The following is a 21,079-nucleotide window of genomic DNA, read 5'->3' on the forward strand; positions in this document are numbered from 1 at the left end:
GTTTGGAAAGAATTTACTTGCTTAATTCCAACTCATCTGTACTTAATCAAATCTGCATCATTTACTACAACTTCCGGTTTGTCGGCCGCGGCGGCAGGGATTCGCGACACTGCGCGATCCCTGCTGTGCTAGCCGTTTTTGGTGCTCCGATCCGGACGGGTTTGAGCTAAGGCCGCCCTGCAGGGGCGGCTGAAGATAGGGGGATCCGGAGAGGGGTTTGGGGTGTTGCAGACCCCCTCCCCAGCCGGCAGAACCCCTTTTCCCAAGACGGTGCAGCGGCCGCAATGGCCGCCACAAAGAAGCCGGCAGCTGGGTAAGAATGCGCAGGAGGAAGAGGAGAAAGCCTTTGAGAGTGAAAGTTTTTCTTGGTTGACCCAGGACTCTAAGACATATTTAACATAATTCCTGGAAATTATGGCTTTTTGAATGATTCTTTCCAGAAGAGAAAATAAGCGGCAATTTTGAGGTGCTGAAAGGAAAGTTTACTCTCCTTCCCTACAGAATCAACAAGTGGATACTGAGAAACTTGTCTTTTTCAGGTTAAACTGGCTTTATGTGATAAGTGGGAAGGGAGAGGACAAAAATATATTTATATGTTAAGATTTTGTTGGAGGAGATGCCTTAAGGATTTGAAGACTGAAATATATTCCAATAAGGCTTTAAGATACAGATTTGGACTTTCTTTTTTTTTGATTGATACTACCCCAGGAAGAGAAAGTGAGAACTTTGTCTTGGCTTGGATTGATTGAGGACCTTGGGATTGTTCTATTTTTTTGAAATATCTTGGTTGTTGCAAGAAGAAAGAGGGGGGAGAAAAGATTTATAATGGCTTTTTTTTGCTGAGGAACTGAGAAAAGAATATGAGCAAACAAAAAAGATGGCAAAGATGGGTGAAAGAAGCCTTCCTTTTTTAGAAATGGCGCTTGCTAACTATCAACAAACACTACAACAGATGGAGGCAGCAGCAGCAGCAGCAGAAGAAGAAGAAGAAGAAGAAGAAGAAGAAGAAGAAGAAGAAGAAGAAGAAGAAGAAGAAGAAGAAGAAGAAGAAGAAGAAGCCATCTTTAATGAATTTCAAAATTTAACTAAGAAAGAAGGAAGAAAGAAAGGAAGGAAAATGAAGGACTTAAGATTTAAAAAACACTCAAGAAAGAGAAAAATAAGGTGCAAAATCAATATAATGATAGTAAACAAAAGAAAAAGGAACACAACAGAGAAGGGAAGCCAGTAAGGCAGAGGCTAGAGAAGGAGGGGTAGAAAGGTCTGGTGGGGGAAGAAAGAAAGGGAAAAGGTGGAGAAAAGCCACAAAGTTTTGAAATCAGATGGGAAAAGAGGAATTTTTTAGGGACAAAGGGTAAAGTACAATTTCTTTAAAAAAGATTTTGCAAGGTACATAAGATGGTATTGTAGCATTTGTATCAGAAATAGAAAATTAGAATGGTTTAAGAGTTAATAAGAGATTAAAATGTTGAAATGTTTAGTAATGATTGATTTTAAAATTGAATAAAATATTAAAGGGAATGTTTAGAATATTGAGTTTTAATTAAAGAGTTTAATATGACTATGGTATTGATGTTATTATAAAATTATTATTGTAGCATTTGTCTTTGGAAAAGGCAATGGGAATGTTATAAGATTCAATATTTAGATCTATTATTTAACTATGTATTTAATCATTTTGGATTTATTATTTTTCTTTTATTAAAAAAAAAATTAGTAGATAGAATGTACCAAGCAGAATCAGATTGGGTATTAGGTGTTATTTTAAATGTTAATCTAATTAATTTAGGGGGAAGATAGAAAGGCATCATACTCTGATTAGTGATTTCAGGAGAAATTCTTTTTATTATTATTATAAGGAATGAGACAAAGGGATAATAAAGAATGGACAAAAGATACAAATATAATGACTCAAATTAAGATGGATTAAATAAGATAGAATTAAGAAGAGTGAAATGTGTGGAGAAGCTAATATAGAAGACATAGAATGGTAAATAAAATAGGTAATGACATGTAAGATGAGCATGAATATAATTGAAGTCCATGTAGAGAGAGGTACTTGGGGCCAAGTTACTTTCCTAAAAGATTTTTTATATGTTTGTGTGTTGTGTGTTTATGTTTTTGGGAGAATTAATAAAACCTTGCAGAAATATAGAATGAGAATAATGGTAACCAAGTCAGAAAGAAATAGATGAAATAATAATAGTGAAATTGAATAAGAGTAAAGAGAAGTAAAGAGAAATTGGATAAGAGGTATTTGTATGCTCATATGGAAATGGTTTAAAATAGAATTATATTGTATAAAATAAGGTTTTATTTGACTTGTAAAATTTATAATGGAAAAAGGTTTAAGTATGTAATGGTTAATGATGATTTGTTTGTCTTTAAAATTAATAAAATTTGTTTAAAAAAAACATCTGCATCATTTACTGGGGAAAAAAAAAACAAGACGGAAGTTTACATGTACTGTAGAAAACACCATATTTTCCACGAAAAGCAATTAAAACATTAAGTTCTGCAGAATATGGGTGAAGCTAAGTGATCAAAGACCACATTTGCTATAGGCATAAACATCAGTATGGCAAAATTCACTAATGGAAAAAACAATTTCACTTCCTATAGAATAAGCCAGAAGCACCCATCATAAAATGGGGCGAGGCTATTTATTGGAGAACAGTTCATTTTCCCATGAGTCATTACCTTCCTTTTTATGCAGGCTGATGGCTTCCTTGGAAAATGCAGTTTGATTTTTTGGTCTCAATATGGGTTTCAACAAATAATGAAGAGATTAGATTTATCTTTAAAGCTCATTTCTTAAAGCACAGCCTGTTGTTTGGATGAAACTCAATGTCTTAATAGTGTTATGCCTACAAAGATTTTATTGAAAAGTATCTTATCTAAATTAAATGAAATTATATAGGCTGCTGTGTCAGACCTCTCCAATCTGTAGCCTTCCAGAAGTCTTAAGACTGCAATTCTTGTCAGTTCCATTCAACTCAACTTAAGAGGATGGTAACTGTATTCCAACATGTCTGGAAGGTATTGGATAATCAAAGACCTACTTAGAAAGAGAAGAATTGTCTTGTCCAGTGTTGAAGACTGGAGTTGAATTCTTGTCCCAGAATCTCTTTGGAATATTTCCCAGTGCCTAATTTTTAACAAGTAGTAAATAATGTCTTTGTCATGTTGAAAATCTCCCATATTTCTTTGTATTTTTTGTCTTACTAACAGAAAATATGTCTATTTTATTTAAAGATTTAGAACATATGTGTTTTATATATACTTTATGTGTAAAATGATTTTTTTCAAATGATAGGCCAGTGGAGTCCTTGGTGCTAGTTTGATTATTTTCTTGCAGACATTTCATTACCTGACTAGGAAACATCTTTAGTTCTAGAAGAAACTGGGGTTTGCTATCTATTTATATACAATAGCTTGTCCTGTCAGTTTTGGTGGGGTGTTTTTTTCTCCTTGGGGGTTCCCTAATTAGCCTAATAATAGGCCATTAATAATAGGCCTTTTTGTATTCCTTAACTTCCGCAGTTCTTGTTGGAATTTAGTCTTCTAATACATCCTGTTCTCCAAGTACTAAACATTGCTTTTTGGGGTCTCCAATATCTAACCTTTTTTCATACTTTCTACAACTTTTTAATAGTCCTGCAGAGGTTAGGATTCTAAAGAATGTCAAACAACTCATGACTTTTTTGACATTTTGATTCATCATAATTAAAAAATATATTGCTCTTTTTCTTATATTAATCCCAGCACAGTTTGCTGAAATAGGATACACTCACCCTGCTTTGGGTGAGCTACCTACAAAACATATTTACAACCATTAATAGGTAACTCAATGTAGTTCCAACCTGTCCACTATCAATGCACTACTAGACAAAGATCAACGCACTAACTCATTCATTCATTCATTCAGTTTTTAGGCTGCCCATCACAACTACATGATTTTGAGCAGCAAATTTTAGGGAGATTGCTACCTCTTAGACATCTCTGAGGGTGATAAGCAGTTTAGAAATAGGATAAATAAATAAACAAACAAATTTAATATTCTTGATTGCTGTTCCTATCATCAGCAATTAACCTGAAGACTTATTTCCTGTATTAAAAACTTGTTGACTAATCAGGACGAAGACCTCCAAACTGTCAGTGTTGCACTGATCTGCATTTAATTTAGGAAGAAATCATGTTTTTGTCCTATAAACATTTATGTCACTCTCACTTGGGAATGAGCAAGAAATTCATCCAGAACAATAGAACAAAAAGGATACATTTCATTGTATTTCTTTCATTTCTCCTTGACTGAAAACTATTTTATTTTCCAGGAGATCTTGGGAAAAAATGATGCAGCTGCTTTAAGAACCTGACTTATTAATCTGACTCTTAAAGTAACAGCAACATTATTTTAGCTTTGCACAGAAAAAGTGAGGCTGTTTTAATGGAGAGAAAGAGGGGGTGTTTTATTTGCACAAAATCTAAAATACTTCCTCCAAACCATTTTTGAAGCTTGCAATCCTCCTTCATAGTGATGCCAACGTTCAGCAACATAATATGGCCCTGGAATCCAATCCACTGCTTAGTTTTGAATTAAACAAAAATTGGGTGAGGCTGTAGCAAGGAAGTGGGTAAAGCCAAAATCAAATCTGGTTTGGTTCAATAAGAATTAAATTACTTAACTATGCATAATATGATGCTTTGTCTGGTATTTAAAACTGTTCCGTTTTGTAACACTGCAGCTTACCCTGTAGCCTACCTGAAGGAATTCTTTGGCCAGAACTAATGTTTTTCAGGAGTCCTGGTCCCCCAGTTTATACATATCTTCTTTCTTTAATGACATGAATAAATTCATGTTACCAAGAAGTTCATGAAAAATGAATGGCATCTGTTCTCATAATTAATGAGCATAAAAAGGTTGCTTGTTTTTACTTGGCATAAAAACAAAGAAAGAGCAAGGGAGATTTGGCACACATGGTTTGGAGTTTGCCAATGACAAACAGTTTGTTCCACCCACTTTTATTCCTTTAGGCAATCAAATATAATTTTGTTCCCAGACTTTCATAGAGGAGCTCTTCCCTTTCTGGAAATAATGAATGTTTACCCCTTGCATACAGAAAATACCAACAGTTAAATCACATGGCAGGATTCCCTGAAAAACTGTGCCAACAACACATGTCAACAATGTGAAAAGCACTTTGTGGCCAGCTTTAATTATACCAAAGAGAGAAGCTCTTTTGCAAGTTAACTCTCTGAACCAAAATCAAGAGGAGTCCAGAATCCTGATGAACTAGATAATGTATTACATGTGAAGAGAAAGCCAGAATGTGGTATATGCATATTCTTTCCTCTTGGAGAGATTTATTAATCACTTAATAAAAGAAGACAAACCAGCAAAGTAAGAAGTTTCAGTAAACTTCTAAATTCTATTGTAAATTCCAGTGTACTTGCACTTTTTCTTAACATGGATTATAATACTGCATTTCAAAGTACCAAAAATGCTTTATCTACCAGTACCTCGTTGCAATAATATTTTCAACAAAGTTGGGTCAACATGGGAATAGAGAGGAAGGTAAAACCAATGTAAAATAGCAAAGAAATAAATTTAAGAAGTTTAAAATTCTTAAAATTGGGCGTTATAAAATTTTATCTAGTGGAAAGTAATATTAGGCTGCAATCTTATGCACTCTTCGCTGGAAATAAGTGCCACAGAGTACAATGGCAGTTGCTTTCTAAAAACTGGTCCGTAATAGAGTTAATATTTCTAATAAATCTCTCATCTTGAAACCCTTTTATCATCTTGATTACTAGAACACAGAACAGGTTTATCTTCTTAAGTTGCAACTCAGATGACAAAACAAGGCCAGCCCAGTATTTCTCATTTCTGATGAATTGCAGAAACTTATTGTTGCCTTTTCAGGGTTTTTGTTTTGCCTGAAAGGATTAGCACATCATATTACTTTTTCTTTCCTTCTATTCAGTTGTATCAGATTTTCAGAGAGATCGCTTGATTACAAGTCCTTGCAGTTTTCTTGGCAAGATTTCAGAAATGGTTTGCCATTGCACCCTTCCTAGGGCTGAGAAAAAGTTACCTGCCTAAGTTGACTTGGTGCCATAATAGCAACAGCACTTATATACTGCTCCATAGGGCTTTTACAGCCACTCCCTGGGGGATTTACAGAGTCAGCCTATTGCTTCTAACAATCTGGGTCCTCATTTTACCAACCTCAGAAGGACAGAAGTCTGAGTCAATCTCAAGCCCCATCAGCATTGAATTTCAGGCTGTGGGCAGAGTTTCCCTGCAATACTGTATTCTAACCACTGCACTACCAGGGCATTTAAAGGAATAAAAATCATGATCTCATGGTTTCTAGACTGATGCCTTAAGTACTACATCAAGCTGGCTCTCTGTTATATTGCTGTTAATTACACATATGCCCCAACAAACCAACACCCAGTTGATCTTGGATGATCTCCAAAACAGGGTTGCCCAAGGTTAGTACTTAGATGCAGGACCACCTGTAAATTTTGGGGCTTGGCCACTAGGAAGCTACAGCTGGTCCAGAATGCCTCAGGTCAGGAAATGGTCACACTTTTACTCTGAGAACTGCCCTGGTTATCAGTTGGCTTTCGGGTGGAATTCAAGGTGTCGGTGGTCACCTTTAAAGCCCTTCATGTTCAGAACAGTTCAGTTATGAAATTATCTTTTCCATGTAATATCTGCCTGTCTGATAAAATGTAACAGGGCAGGCTCACTAGATGTCTTCCCAGTTAGAGTTTGTCATCTTTGGGAACCACATAAAACACCTTTCCAGTGTTTGCTCTTCCGGCAGAAAAATAGGATTGGGGCCTTCCCTTTCAGTTTTTAGGAAGTTGGTGAAAAGCTGGTTCTTCCATCAAGCCAGGAAGACTGGTTTACTGCAATTGTCTCTTGGAACTGGTTTGGAGAATGGGTTGGCTTGTATTATTATGAACGCTTTAGTTGTTGCTCAGTGTCAGCATATTATAGATTATAGATATAGCAGATTTAGGCTTTGCAAATAAGTACATACATAAGTAAAATACATATCTACCCCACGTTATTTTTCATCTGTAAAAAGTATAATTCTTAGTACAACTGACCTAGAGCCAATCTTGATGGTGATTTGACAATACTACGTTCGACTGAAGGCTAGCCTTAAAAGGAACAGAAGTCCTCATCCTATTTATTTATTATCTATCTTTTCTTTATGGTACATAAGACAGTATGTATGGGGTTAAATTGAAAAACCAACTGGTCCCAAATTACCCAGTAAATCTCCATAATCTAGGGGTTTTTGAACTTAGGTTTTCTGAGTTTACCAATCTACTACCCACCACATATTAGTACTATAAAGCATGCAGGAAACAGCCAAATAAAATGTGTTTACCTATTGTGTGCACAGCAAACCTTTTGCTAATTTTAATTGATTTTAAATTTCCAGTCAGTTGCACTTACACTGCCAAAAATGTAAAAGTATATATGCAAATATCCAATAGCAAAGAATATATGTTGAACTGTGGAAACCTTGGTGCTCTCTGAACTTCATTTGCTTGCAGATGTTTCATATCGAACATGAAATTAAATGTCTGCAAACAAACAACCAAACTCAGAAAACAGCAAGGTCTCTATATATGACTCCCTCCCAAAGAGTTAAGAGACAGCAGCCTTGGGTAATGTCTTTCTCCAATTGGTGCACTGCAAATGTGTTCAATTACCCTCACAGTTATTACAATCAATGGTCCCACCAGTGAAGTGTGTTTGGGAGATACAAGCATACTTAAAGGATGTCAGATTACTTACAGCATCTGTTCTTGTTTTTTTCTAGAACATGCCAATGACCATCTTTAATGACAGTCTCAATACATTCCAAGTGAATTGGGAGGGAAAATGTTGCCAAACATTTTTTTTTGTGAATATTGAGAGATCTATTCTGCATCTTTAGTAACAGGAAGGTTTCTTCCAAAGTTCACTTCTAATAAATCTGATGTCAATTAAAACTGAATGACACTGCCCTGTAGCTATACCAGGAAAAATAAAATGAATAAAACACTGTTTAAGAAAAAAGTAAGCAAAGTTATAGTAAGATTATAACTCCTGATGCTCCCTGGCCTAAATGAGAACAAAAAATCATTTTATAGGCTGGAATAAATGTTTCAGCATTTCAGGAGAAGCCCCCATAAGTTAACCTTCTCAGAGGATTGATCAGAAATGTCTTTTTTCCCAAAATGCCAGCCCAACTCTTAGATATACATTCAGCAAAAGATACAATATCAGCTAGAGGCCTCTTTCAATTGATTCAACAAAGTTACAATATAAATAGCACAAGTACTCAGTTGCAAAACCCATCCACCCCCACTTCTGTTTTACACCAGCACACCTCCTATCTCACGGAAGGTGTTTTCCCTTATTGTAGGCACGCCCACTTAGAAAAAGCCAAGTTCTTCTTCTTTTCTTACTTTGGGCACACCCATTTTGTGAAGCCAACCCTGGCGGGCAACTACACATCTGGTTCTTCAAAGCCTCTCTCCATCTTCCTCCACGAGCCTTTTCACCACGCACCAGCAAAACTCAACTCGCCTGCCAATTCTGCAGTCTAACTCTGCGCAGTCACACGACAACACAGCGATCATGAAAACCTGCATCTAAATGAATTTTAATTATTCTAGTATAACCATTATCTTGAAAGGAGGGGGGGTAGTTCTTAATAGTCAGTGCGGCCTCTACCAAAGAATTGAGCCAGTTCAAACCACCCCGATATTTATTACAGAGGCAACGAACAGCCGACCGAGATTACCACACGCGAGGCAGGCGTTGGGAGGACAGAGTAATTGTGGCAGGAAACAAGAGGGAAACGAAAGCGTCAAAGCCAACTCCGTTACAACGATAGCAGTGTGTCGGCATAAAATAACTTTTGCATAAAATAACTTTTCCGGAATACCAAGCAGGAATACGAAATATCGCTAGAACTGGACAGTTTGAACAGTAAAAAGCTGGGAAGAGGGGGAAACCGGCAACCCACTCCGGCGTCCCTTGCCTTCCCTTCCATTTCAGCCACGCGTCCCGGACCACACTCGTGCTTCCACGGGCGATATTCCTCTCCCCGCAGGTGACCGACTCTGCGAAGGGAAGAAAAGTTTGCTTTCCCTCCGCCAATGAAAGCAGCCCATCACTCACTGCAGCTGGGGAGAGATTACCGGGCTGGCAGCCGGACAGTTAACCATTGGGACAGCTTTGCCTTCAGAAGTCGCGGGTGCTCCATCACTGGAGGTTAAGAAGAGACTGGACAGCCCGACCTGTCTGAAATGGTATAGGGTCCCCTGCTTGAGCAGGGGGCTCGGCTAGAAGACCTCTAAAATCCCCTTCCAATTCTATTCTGATTCCGATTCAAAGCGAAAGTGACAGACTGCCCCGCCGGCCCCCTCCCACCTCCTCCTCGACCCACACCCCACCGCTACTATGGCTGGAGTTCCGCTCACCTCCCCAAGCAGCGCCTCCAAAGAGCCCCTCCGCCAAGACCGCCCTGCAGCTGGAGGACTCCAGGACCCGGAGCTGCGGCGCGTTTGAATCAATGGCGCTGGCAGCGACTCCTCCCTCTCGGCCTTCCCCGTCTCTTGCCCTCTTCCTGCTGCGGGCGAAGGGCCGCTTGACTCATCTTTTCGCCGCAGAGCGCTGCGCAGAAATGATCTCGGGGACGGGGACGGGGACGGGGGAGGGAAGGCCTGGACCCGGGAGGGAGGATCGCGGCCGTGGCTTTGCGCGCCCTTGGCTGAGATCCGCTACTTGCGATTCTCCGCTCTCTCTTTCCCCCACCTGGGCAGGCGAAACACAGGACGCTTGCAAAAGCGGCACGCTTATGTAACCGAATGGGGAACCGTTTAGCGACCGAATGGAGCTTACGCAACGGCCGGGCCTTCCAGACGCCACGGCGGGTGCGGCCGTGCAAATGAGTCCCAGTCTCTTTCCCCCCGCGCAATTAAGATTGTTTACTGTCATCTGAGCGGGTCTCGGACGCCTTCCAGCATTTCCTCGCGGCCGCGGTCTCTCCGTCTCTGCCGTAGCCGCGACGTCGTTTCCTACTACCGTTGCGATCCGTCGCTCTCGGCCAGGTCAAGTTTCCCGGAGCAAAGGGAAGGAGGTGCGGGCTTGCCGGCTTTTGGGTCGCGTTAGCGCGTTTTTCCACTTGGCCTGGCCACGCTGGGGAGAGGGTTTGTGCGGGAGGACTCTCGCCGCTCCCATCTCCCCGCGCCTTTGGAAACCTATTTCTGTCAGTGGGGCAGAATGTGCCCGCGCCCGCGATGACCGCATAAAGAACTCTACGTGAGGAAGGAAGGGAGACGACCACTCGGAATGGTGGCGGAAAGCATGGCGTTCAAGATCCACTTTGCCTCGCCAAACGCCTGGGGGGGAATCAGTTTGGTGCATAGCTGTTGCTGTGTAAGAGGGGAAATTCTTTGCAGGAAACGTGAGAGACATTCAAAAATAGCCATATTTTCAGCAATTCACTTAAAGGTTAATTAGTATCGTGTAGTATTACTACTACTACTACTACTACTACTACTACTACTACTACTACTACTACTACTACTAAACAATTAGTAGTAACTAAGGCACCAAGACAGAAACCAGAAGGCTAATCCTGGGTGACCTTGGGGCAGTCCTTCTCTCTCAAGCATTGGAAAAAGGCCCAGGTTCCAAAATCTGGCCAAGAAAACTGCATGGAATTGTCCAGTCACCAGGAGTTAATGCTGACTGGAAGCCAAACCCCCTTCCCAAAATGGTGCTATGAAATATTTAGTGATTTCACATTCAAATAATAAAAGCAAAAGGCTGTCTCTAAGGAATAGTGACTGAACTTTGGACTTTCTAAGAAAGTCAAAAAAAACATTTCAAACTAAATTATAGTAGATAGAATAACAGAGTTGGAAGGGACCTTGGAGGTCATCTAGTCCAACCCCCTGCTCCAGCAGGAGAGTCTATTCCAAATATTAGCCTCTACCTAGGGTCGAACTCACAGCCCTCCTGATTGTGAGGAGAGAGCTATACCTCTAGGCCACCAGGGCTGATTAATAGAACTTCATCAAAAGAAATTAAACTTTATAATAAACTATGGTATAAGTAGCACCATGTGACCCAGCTAATAGGTGGTATTAAAATTACAGATTTGATATTCATGGAAAGAATAGTAGAAGGTTGGAACTAACTTCCAGCAGAGATAGTTGGTCAATCATCAGTAACTGAGTTTAAACTTGCTTGGGATAAACATGCCCATCATCCAACAAAAAAAATATATCAAAATAATAACTAAAAATAATATATAAATTAAAAAGAAAACAAAAAAGAAAACTCAATGGGCAGACTCAATGGACCGTTAGGTCTTTTTTTTGCCATAGCTTTTCTGTGTTTCTATGTAGTATTAACTGTGAGAGATGTTATATTCTCAGAGATTCATATCCTTTTGAATGATCTCTGTCACGTGGACATTGTCATCTGCTGAAAGAAAACAGATTCTTTGTGCTCTGCTTTTAGCAAAAATACTTCTCTGGCATTGGTTGAAGGTTAAATATGTGGCCCCAACTACTCGGTGCTTTTCAATATTGATATCATTAACAACACAGAAATGAAATTCTTAATATAGTTTAGCTATGGATTTTACAATGAGATATGACCACCATTTATGAGCATGAATTCTTGTGCCCTGTATATTGTTTCTTTTTTCCAAGTTTTACTTCGTTTTCTTGTTTTATAATTTTGTGTATAGTTTTTTTTTTATTACTGTGGCAAGTAATGAAATATTTTTTTGGAAAAAAAAAGTTCATGTTTATTGTATGGGACTCAGTAATAAGTAGTAAATGCTCCCTGCAGTTCTGGATAACTTAGCTTATGTGCTAAGCCATTTAAGAATGTGTTCATAATTCTCAACAACCTTAAGGTACAGTTCTTTCCTAAGGCAGCGCGTAGCAATTACAAGGGAAGAAAATTAGGGTAAGTTTATAGAATAGACTGCAATCCCATTCATGTCTGCTAAGAAGTATAAAAGAATGAAGGCATGATTTTAAAAGTGTTTCAGAGCATATGGGGTGTTTCGTCTAGCTGGCATCTGCTGACAGCCACTTAAAACAGCTGCATTTGTGCCTAGGATTGCACAACTGCCCTCTACAGCTGCAGTGCAATTCCTGGAAAAGATACATTTGGTTTAAGAGTTGCTAACAGTTACAGATGCACCAAAGCATCTTTTTTTAAAAGGTATTTTGGATTCCCATCTCTGAATCAAAACACTATCAGGCTGAAATGCACAGGTATACACATACTATAGAAATGTACCTTGGTTCTCTCATGCAGCAAACACTATATTGTCAAATCAATGATTCAAATTAAATTGTCAGTGTTTTCATGATCCATGTTTATTCTTTGTCCCATGATGGGATGAACAAGAAGAAAGGATATTTGTGAAGAAGTTTTATTGTTTGTCTTTTTCATCTAGCTTCAGTCTGATTGAAGGTGTTATTAAGGAAGCAATGAATTTAATTAATATTTGTAGCCCGTGTTGTTCCAGAATCTTAGGAAGAGTAGTAGCTAAGTTTTATATTCAGAGTGTTCTATGCAATTAAATTAATACAGTTATTAATGCTAAACCACCGTTTGACTGTTGATGTTAAATAACCCAAGTTATTGCATGCATCCTAGCCCACAATAAAGTTTTCAAACAATGCTTTAGTAGGCTTCTCACCATTGGGGTACCCCATGCTTTTGTTATTTATTTATTTATTTATTTATTTATTTGATTTGCCAATTGTTTACAAGATAATAAGTATAAATGTATACATAGTTGTGAATACATGAAATGGTTACATATAAGAAAAATAAAAGAATAGGAGAAACAATAGGACAGGGACGGTAGGCACGTTGGTGCGCTTATGCACGCCCCTACAGACCTCTTAGGAAAGGGGTGAGGTCAATAGTAGACAGTCTAAGGTTAAAGTTTTTGGGGTTTGGGGAAGAAACTACAGAGTCGGGTAGAGTATTCCAGACATTGACCACTCTATTGCTGAAGTCGTATTTCCTGCAATCAAGTTTGGTGCGGTTTACTTTGAGTTTGTATCTATTGTGTGCTCTTGTGTTGTTATGGTTGAAGCTGAAGTATTCATTGACAGGTAGGACATTGCAATGTATGATTTTGTATACCATGCTTAAGTCAGACCGAAGGCGGCGTAATTCAAGGTTTTCTAGTTCTAGAATTTCAAGTCTGGTGGCATAAGGTATTCTACAGCGAGTAGAGGAGTGGAGAACTCTTCTTGTGAAATATTTCTGGACTTTCTCAATTGTGCTAATATCAGATACGTAGTGTGGATTCCAGACTGATGAACTGTATTCGGTATTGGTCTAGCAAATGTTTTGTATGCTCTGGTTAGTAGTGTGATATTACCAGAGAAAAACTACGTAGGATTAGGTTAACAACTCTTAATGCCTTTTTGGCTATGTAGTTGCAGTGTGCTCTAGCACTTAGATCATTAGAGGTGAGTATTCCAAGGTCCTTTACAGAGCTTGGGTCATCAACAAGATCTTGACTATTCAGCTTGTATTTTATTTTCTGATTTTTTTGCCAATATGTAAGACAGAGCATTTATTTGTTGAGATTTGAAGTTGCCATTTGTTTGACCATTCGGATACATAGTCAAGATCTTTTTGAAGGGTAGCAGTATTGTCTGTGGTATTGAACAGCTTTACGTCATCAGCGAAGAGAACGCAATTGCTCTTAATATGATCACAGAGGTCGTTTATGTAGAGTATGAAGAGAGTTGGTCCTAGAACACTGCCTTGGGGAACACCACTATTGACAGGTACTGGATTTGATAGGACGCTCCCGATTTTGACCATTTGTTGTCTGTTTGACAGGAATGCTTCTATCCAGTTATTCAGTTGTCCAGAGATACCATAGGATTTTATTTTTAGGAGTAGTTTGTCGTGTACCACTGAATCAAAGGCTTTACAGAAGTCTATGTAGATTGCGTCTATTGTTTTGCCCTGGTCGAGTTGTGTCGTCCATATGTTTTTGCAGTGTAAGAGTTGCAGATTACAGGATAGTTTTTCCTGAAACCAAATTGTTTATTGAGAGTAGGTTATTTGTCTCTAAGTGAAGGATGATGGATTGGTTAATAATTGATTCCATGACTTTACAGGTGACGCAGCATAAGGAGATTGGCCTGTAGTTTTCAACTAGGCTTGGGTCTCCCTTTTTGAAGATGGGGATGACTGTGGCTTGTGACCATAGGTTAGGCAAGGAGCTGGTTCTGAAAGATTTTCAAAGATTATGCTTAGAGGTTTGGCTATGGCAGAGGATAGCTTTCTTAAGAAGTAGGCACATATTCCGTCCGGTCCAATAGATAGAGATGGTTTTAGGTTGCGTATTGCTTTTTCAACATTGTCTTCTGTGAAATCGATATGTATTAGATCATTGTTGTTATCTGTGGTACGGCTAGGAAATATTGGGCATGATCCATTGCTGTTTACAAATACTGAGCCGAAGAATGTGTTAAAGATGTTGGCTTTAATGGTGTCGTCGTTGCAGTCTTTACCATCAGGTCCTATCAAGGGAGGGATGGACCTTGAGTCTTTTAGTTTGTTGTTTACAAAATTGTAAAAGCGCGGGTGGAATTGGTGCTTAGAAGGTTTTCCTCTTGTTTAATGTGATAATTGGTGCATTCGGTCTTTATCTGGTGGCATAGATTTTTGTATCGGTTTTTGAAATTGGCAACGTGACCAGATTTGTTTTTCCGCCAGAGTGATCTCTTTTTGGATTGAAGTTTCCTTATTGATATGGGTAATCTGCTTTTTGTTTTGTTTTGGGAGTTGTTGTTGGTACATATAGTTTGATGACTCTTTTGACTTCAAGTAAAAATATGTTATAATGGTCTTCAACAGTATTGCATCCAGTGAATACAGATTGCCAATCAAGGGATGAGAGATCGTTGTCTATAAGATCATAGTTGCCTTTTTGAAGTTACAATAGGGGATTATATCATTGTGGTGATTTTTGTGTGGATGTATGTTGAGACAAAAGTCGATCATATTGTGGTCACTACTGGAAAAGGGTTCTTTAGATTGTATTCCGTAGATTAGGTTCAAACTGTTGCAGAAGATGAGATCGAGGCAGTTGTTTAGTCTAGTGTTGTTGGTTACTAGTTGTTCCAGTCCCAGATTTGTAATAGCATTGTAGAAGGTTGTGTGTATGATTTCAGTTATATTTGTATATATTTGAGTTCTTCATGTCACTTTGAAAAATGGATTTGGTATTCAGGTTTTTGCCTCATTCATGGTCGAAAGAAAACGCATAAACAATATAACCACATTATCTCTATTTCTGGTCCTTCTGCTGCTTCTACCATTATGATAAAGAAGATTGGATGAAGCAGTTCCAAGGAATTTGTAAAAGGAGACAGCTCAAGGAAGGGAATGATTAAAAGGGACAGCTTCAAGGAAGTTTTGGCACTGTAAGTCTCATTGGTTTCCATGGGAAGGGAGTTAAAGAGCATCTAATTTTCCCAATGGGAAACAAATATGAAATGCAGACTCTTGGGTTGTTTGTTTTTCTCAATCCTGCAACTTTAAAACATGTGGATTTCAACTCCCAGGTTTCCCCAGTCACTTCCATTCTGGGAGTTGAAGTCCATGCATGTTAAAGGTGCCAGGGTTGATAAACACTGTCCTAGGGAAATGTGTCACAAGCAATAAATGACAAACACCATCTGACTTTCCATAGGACTGCCCGCCGCCAATTTTAATCCCATGTAGCAGCTGCCTGTCCCTTAAATAGTTTCTTTAAGTTACAGGGGGATGTTGCAGGATGGTCCTGTTCCCTCAGAGGGGTTGTTGTTTTATGTACATTGCTGTGTATATGCAGTCTTATTCTTTTATTTTTGTGAATCTGTCCAGTCTTGTTTTGGAGCTGTGTGGGCTAGAAACTAGTTAATGAAATAAACAAATAAATTTGCCCATCAGATTTAATTTTAATAAATTTTGTTATTCAACTGAGTAATCACGCTACTGACCAACTTAGAAATGAAATGATAAGTGAGACAGAACTTAATCAATTATTTAGAGCCTCGCCAGATTTCATGCCTTAGGTTTACAATTAAGGGAAGGATGAAAAACTGCCATATATTTTGCATTCTTTGTTATATCTTTGTGGGCCTGTGGGTGGATGGGTTCTCATCTTCCACTGGCAGGCTTCTCTAGAACAATTTTATGCATTTCCTGTGATAAGATGCCCAAGAGAGTGGTGAAAATGATTGAACAATAGCTGGCAGACAAATGTAAGAGTTGTTTGAGTACAATGTACTTTTTAGAAGCAGGACAGTAGTCTTCAAAATAGGCACTTTTTATTATGCTTTTAATCTACACTCAGATATAACTTTTATTGGTTTAACAAGACTTTATACCAAATCTTGTAGATTGTCATTATTTCAACAAGACATTCTATCCCTTTTTCACTCTCTCAGTCTGCTTCTTGTTCTCTCTTCCTCACTCACTCTCCTTTCTGTACAATAGGTGGCAATTCAGCCAGAACTTCAAATGTAAAACTGAAAATGACAAGAAAAATGCACTACTAATGATAAATGTTAAGGTAATATATTCACAAGCATTCACACTCAAGGAATGAATAGGATTTGAAGTTAATGTTTTTATTAACCATTGCAATGAAACTAGTCTCAGAATGAGACTGGTCATCAAACTACCTATTGCTTACTGAAGTAACTTCACTTCTATGATAATGTCAAGATGTCATAATTGCTTGTAACAAACACTTGCGAAGAAACAGCTGCCAGAAATGTAGCATCCTATTTTCAGATGCTGAATTAGATGGAAATGATAAGGCTGCTTGGCCTGTCAGTATCTGAATTAGTATTTTGTGGAACAGGAACAAGCAAGAGGAATTTTTGAGAAAACTGGTAAAAATTCTTCAGTGTGTTTGGTTTTGAAATAATTTTGCAAGCCTTTTATGCCTTCTTTTGTGGGGACTCCTGTTATTTTGATTACTGTACATTATTTTGTTGATAACAATGTTTCAGTTAATAATTGGATGGAGGAAGGAAGGAAATAAATCTTGGAAAGATCAGCCAAGACAAACTAAGATTTAAAAATGAATGTGGGATTTGCATGTAGGATGTTGAGGGCATTCAAACGCTATGCACTACTGTAATTAGACTTAAAGTAAAACCAAGACAAATTATTAGTCTGGAGAAACTCTTGTTCACTGAAGAAAGCAGGAACTATGCAAATACATGCAAGAATGAATTCTAAAAGTCAAAGTTAATGTATGACACATTTTAAATATTTGGTCTGTAACTATACAGTAATTGTTTAAACAATATTGTTCATACTTACTGTACATAACCTATGGTATTTCTGGACAACTGCATAACTGGATAGAAGCTTTCTTGTCAAACAGACAACAAATGGTCAAAATTGGGAGTGTCCTTTCAAATTCTGTACCTGTCAATAGCGGTGTCCCCCAAGGTAGTGTTCTAGGACCAACTCTCTTCATACTCTACATAAATGACCTCTGTGATCATATTAAGAGCAACTGAGTTCACTTCGCTGATGATGTGAAGCTGTTCAATACCACAGATAATACTGCTACCCTTCAAAAAGATCCTGACTATGTATCAGAATGGTCAAACAAATGGCAACTTCAAATCTCAACAAATAAATGCTCTGTCTTACATATTGGCAAAAAAAAAACAACCCCAGAAAATAAAATACAAGCTGAATAGTCAAGACCTTGTTGATGATCCAAGCTCTGTAAAGGACCTTGGAATACTCATCTCTAATGTTCTAAGTGCTAGAGCCCACTGTAACTACATAGCCAAAAAGGCATTAAGAGTTGTTAACCTTATCCTACGTAGCTTTTTCTCTGGTAATATCACACTACTAACTAGAGCATACAAAACATTTACTAGACTAATACTCGAATACAGCTCATCAGTCTGGAACCCACATTACGTATCTGATATTAGCACAGTTGAGAAAGACCTAGAAAACCTTGAATTACGCCGTCTTCGATCTGATCTAAGTATGGTATATAAAATCATACACTGCAATGTCCTACCAGTCAATGAATACTTCAGCTTCGACCATAACAACACAAGAGCACACAATAGATACAACTCAAGGTTAATTGCACCAAACTTGATTGCAGGAAATATGACTTCAGCAACAGAGTGGTCAATGTCTGGAATACTCTACCTGACTCTGTGGTTTCTTCCCCAAACCCCAAAAACTTTAACCTTAGACTGTCTACTATTGACCTCACCCCTTTCCTAAGAGGTCTGTAGGGGGTGTGCATAAGCGCACCAACGTGCCTACCGTCCCTGTCCTATTGTTTCTTTTTATTTTTCTTATATGTACCCATTTCATGTATTCATAACTATGTATATACTTATACTTATTATCTTGTTAGCGATTGACAAATCAAAATAAATAAATATTTAGTATACATTGTATCATGCCTTGATTTCCTTCCACCTTTGTTTGTTGAACAAACTGTAGTGACCTGTGATGAGATGGGCAGCAAACAAATTTTATAAACAAATAATACTAAGCCATAAGCCATGCATTACAAGCATAAATAATTGATATAGGTAGTCCTCATTTAATGATCATTCAAAGGGACTCTGAAAAGTTATGGACATTACAGAACCCCTTGGTCAACATTTGGGCACTTGTCAGTCCACTTGTACTTGACCGCAGGGGCACTTCAATTTCCCCACCTGCCTATCTCCCCCATGTATGTCCTTTTGGCCCCCTGTATTCTGTGGTTGTTGCCACCCTCTTTGGCTACATGTCAAAAAGCTCCTGAGCTTCTGTGTGGTAAGCTGCCCCTAAGCAACACAGTTCTGGCATTGCTCTCTACTCTGCAATACAGAGTGCAGGTGGCTATAAAGATAGAGACGGGGGGAAATGGAGGTGATTGAAGAGAAGGCTGTCCCTTACCTTGGAAGAACTGAGGCTTAGGGATGGAAGGGACCAAGCCCACAATGGCTTGGAGTGGGGTAGTCCTCGACCAATGACAGTGGAATTCAGTTAATGATGGCAGTAGGGAGTGCCAGGATTGCTGTCATTAAGTGATACAGTCATATGACTTCACATTTTACAACCATATTGCTTAGAGATGGAAAATTATGGTCCCAATGACTATTGTAACTACTTTTATATATCTCACAGGATGCCAAACCTCAAGATACCATATAACATTTTGGCAGAACTTGTGAAGCCTATCGTCAATAATTCAACTGATTTGGACTTCTGATGAAGTTTGGGATTCATGCAGCAGATGGAACTTAATGATGCAGTTGGAACTTGGATTTAGTAATAGAAAAAAAAAATACAGCATTAGAAGTGTCCAATTTCTAGCTTTACTTTTCCAGGATCTCTTTTTCCATTCTTTTAGACTTACGATCAGTTGTATCTGTGGATTTTAGATGCCCTGAAGGCTTTGATAACAGAGGGAAAAAACAACATTCTAATAATTTTATAATAATAAATAAAAATAATATAATAATAAAATGTGTCTTAGCATACTTTAGACCTTGAATACTGTTTTTGTTGATTGATGTTTCCCATGGTTTTAGATTTGTGTTCCATTGTATCTGTTTACATTTTATGATTCTATGTTTTGTCTATATTATGCAGAGGAGTGGTATTTGCTATCAAGTGGTATTGGAAACTGTAAACAAAAACATAAAAGAATGAAGAGTCCTACAGACAAACATAAAACAATGAAGAGTTCTTCAGATGCTTTCCTGATGCTTCTAATTCCTAGCATTCAACAGCCAAACAATATCTCCCTTCTGTTCCTGTCTCCAGAAGAGAGGACTTGAAAAAATGGCTATCTTGTGGATGTTCTAATTGTCCGGGATTGAAGCTCCCCCTGGCGGCCACTTTCACTGATTAATTGTTCCCACTGTCAGGAAATTTCTTCTCCCAGTTTTAAGTTGGATCTCTCTTTAACCAACTTCCACCCGTTACTTCTTGTCCTGCTCTCAGATGCTTTGGAGAATAAGTTTATCCCCTCTTTTCTGTGACAGCTCCCCAAGCACTGGAAGACTGTTATTATACTCATATTTCCATATCATATATCATGACTCTGATAGTTTACATGAGGTACGGGTTCACTTGTTACAATAAAATAAAGTTTGCCTAATTGTCATTTGTTGAATAAAACATAATTGGCTGGATTCAGAAAAAAAAGATTGCCTTCTTAGGATCAAAGCACACGATTGTTTATTTATTTGTTTTCTTAACTCTGTTCTAGGATTTATAGTTTTTGTTCCTTTTCTCTTGTAATTTTAATGTTGCATAACCTATTAATTGGAATTGTTGCTAAAATGTATGCAAAGCATTTGTTGATTAAAATTGAAATCTGGGTTATGGAGAATAATCTTTTGGCGGAGGAACAAGCAGGCTTTAGACCAGAGCGATCTACCATAGATAATTGTTTCACATTATATCATTTGGTAACAAGGTATTTAAAAATGGTTAAAAAATTTTTCACTGCATTTATTGATCTAAGTGCGGCTTTTGATTTGTTAAACAGAAATATCTTGTGGAGGAAACTGGCGGACCTGAACATGGAGCCCAGACTCCTTTTTCTGGTTAGGGCCCTTTACTCAAACACCCATGTGAAAATCCGTACTGGCATAAATGGAGCCCTGTCTAAGAGCATACCTACCAATATTGGCGTAAGACAGGGCTGCATTTTAGCCCCAATGCTTTTCAATATCTATGTCAATGATTTACCAGGATTCCTGCATGCAGTATATTTGCATATGCCAAAGATTCTTGATAAATTTATTAATACCCTTTTATATGCCGATGACATGGTATTAATGACTCATTCACAAATAGGCCTGAGGAGACTGTTGCATAAGCTGAATACCTATTGTACTTTGAATTTCTTAAATATTAATAAAAGCAAATCCAAAGTGTTGGTTTTCAGCACAAAAAGTAGGAAATATAATTGGCAGATTAATGGGGAGTCAATCAAACAAGTAAATT

At 38.2% G+C, this 21,079-nt stretch overlaps 1 protein-coding gene and 1 long non-coding RNA gene across 4 annotated transcripts in view; one reads left to right on the forward strand and one right to left on the reverse strand.

Annotated features, from left to right (window-relative positions):
- The window catches only part of SYNE3 (spectrin repeat containing nuclear envelope family member 3), a 91,856-nt gene extending 74,419 nt beyond the window's left edge, over positions 1-17,437 (reverse strand). The window contains exon 1 of one of the 3 annotated variants that reach the window (XM_087952133.1): positions 17,408-17,437. In XM_087952133.1, the coding sequence (XP_087808259.1) occupies positions 17,408-17,414 (7 nt within the window). In that variant the 5' untranslated portion in view covers positions 17,415-17,437. Of the gene's footprint in view, positions 1-9,501; positions 9,974-10,012; positions 10,259-17,407 lie in introns of those variants that run through there. The other 2 variants (XM_087952135.1, XM_087952134.1) reach the window with 2 other exon arrangements.
- On the forward strand, positions 10,303-20,445 carry LOC148133460 (uncharacterized). Its single transcript, XR_015746833.1, has 3 exons — positions 10,303-10,487; positions 16,571-16,646; positions 19,247-20,445. It is a non-coding gene; the product is annotated as an uncharacterized LOC148133460 (long non-coding RNA).
- The last annotated feature ends 634 nt before the right edge of the window (positions 20,446-21,079 follow it).

The sequence above is a fragment of the Notechis scutatus genome, chromosome 1 (assembly GCF_049901735.1).
Source record: "Notechis scutatus isolate UNSWTSFEM ecotype Mainland chromosome 1, rNotScu1.2, whole genome shotgun sequence".
NCBI lineage: Eukaryota > Metazoa > Chordata > Lepidosauria > Squamata > Elapidae > Notechis > Notechis scutatus.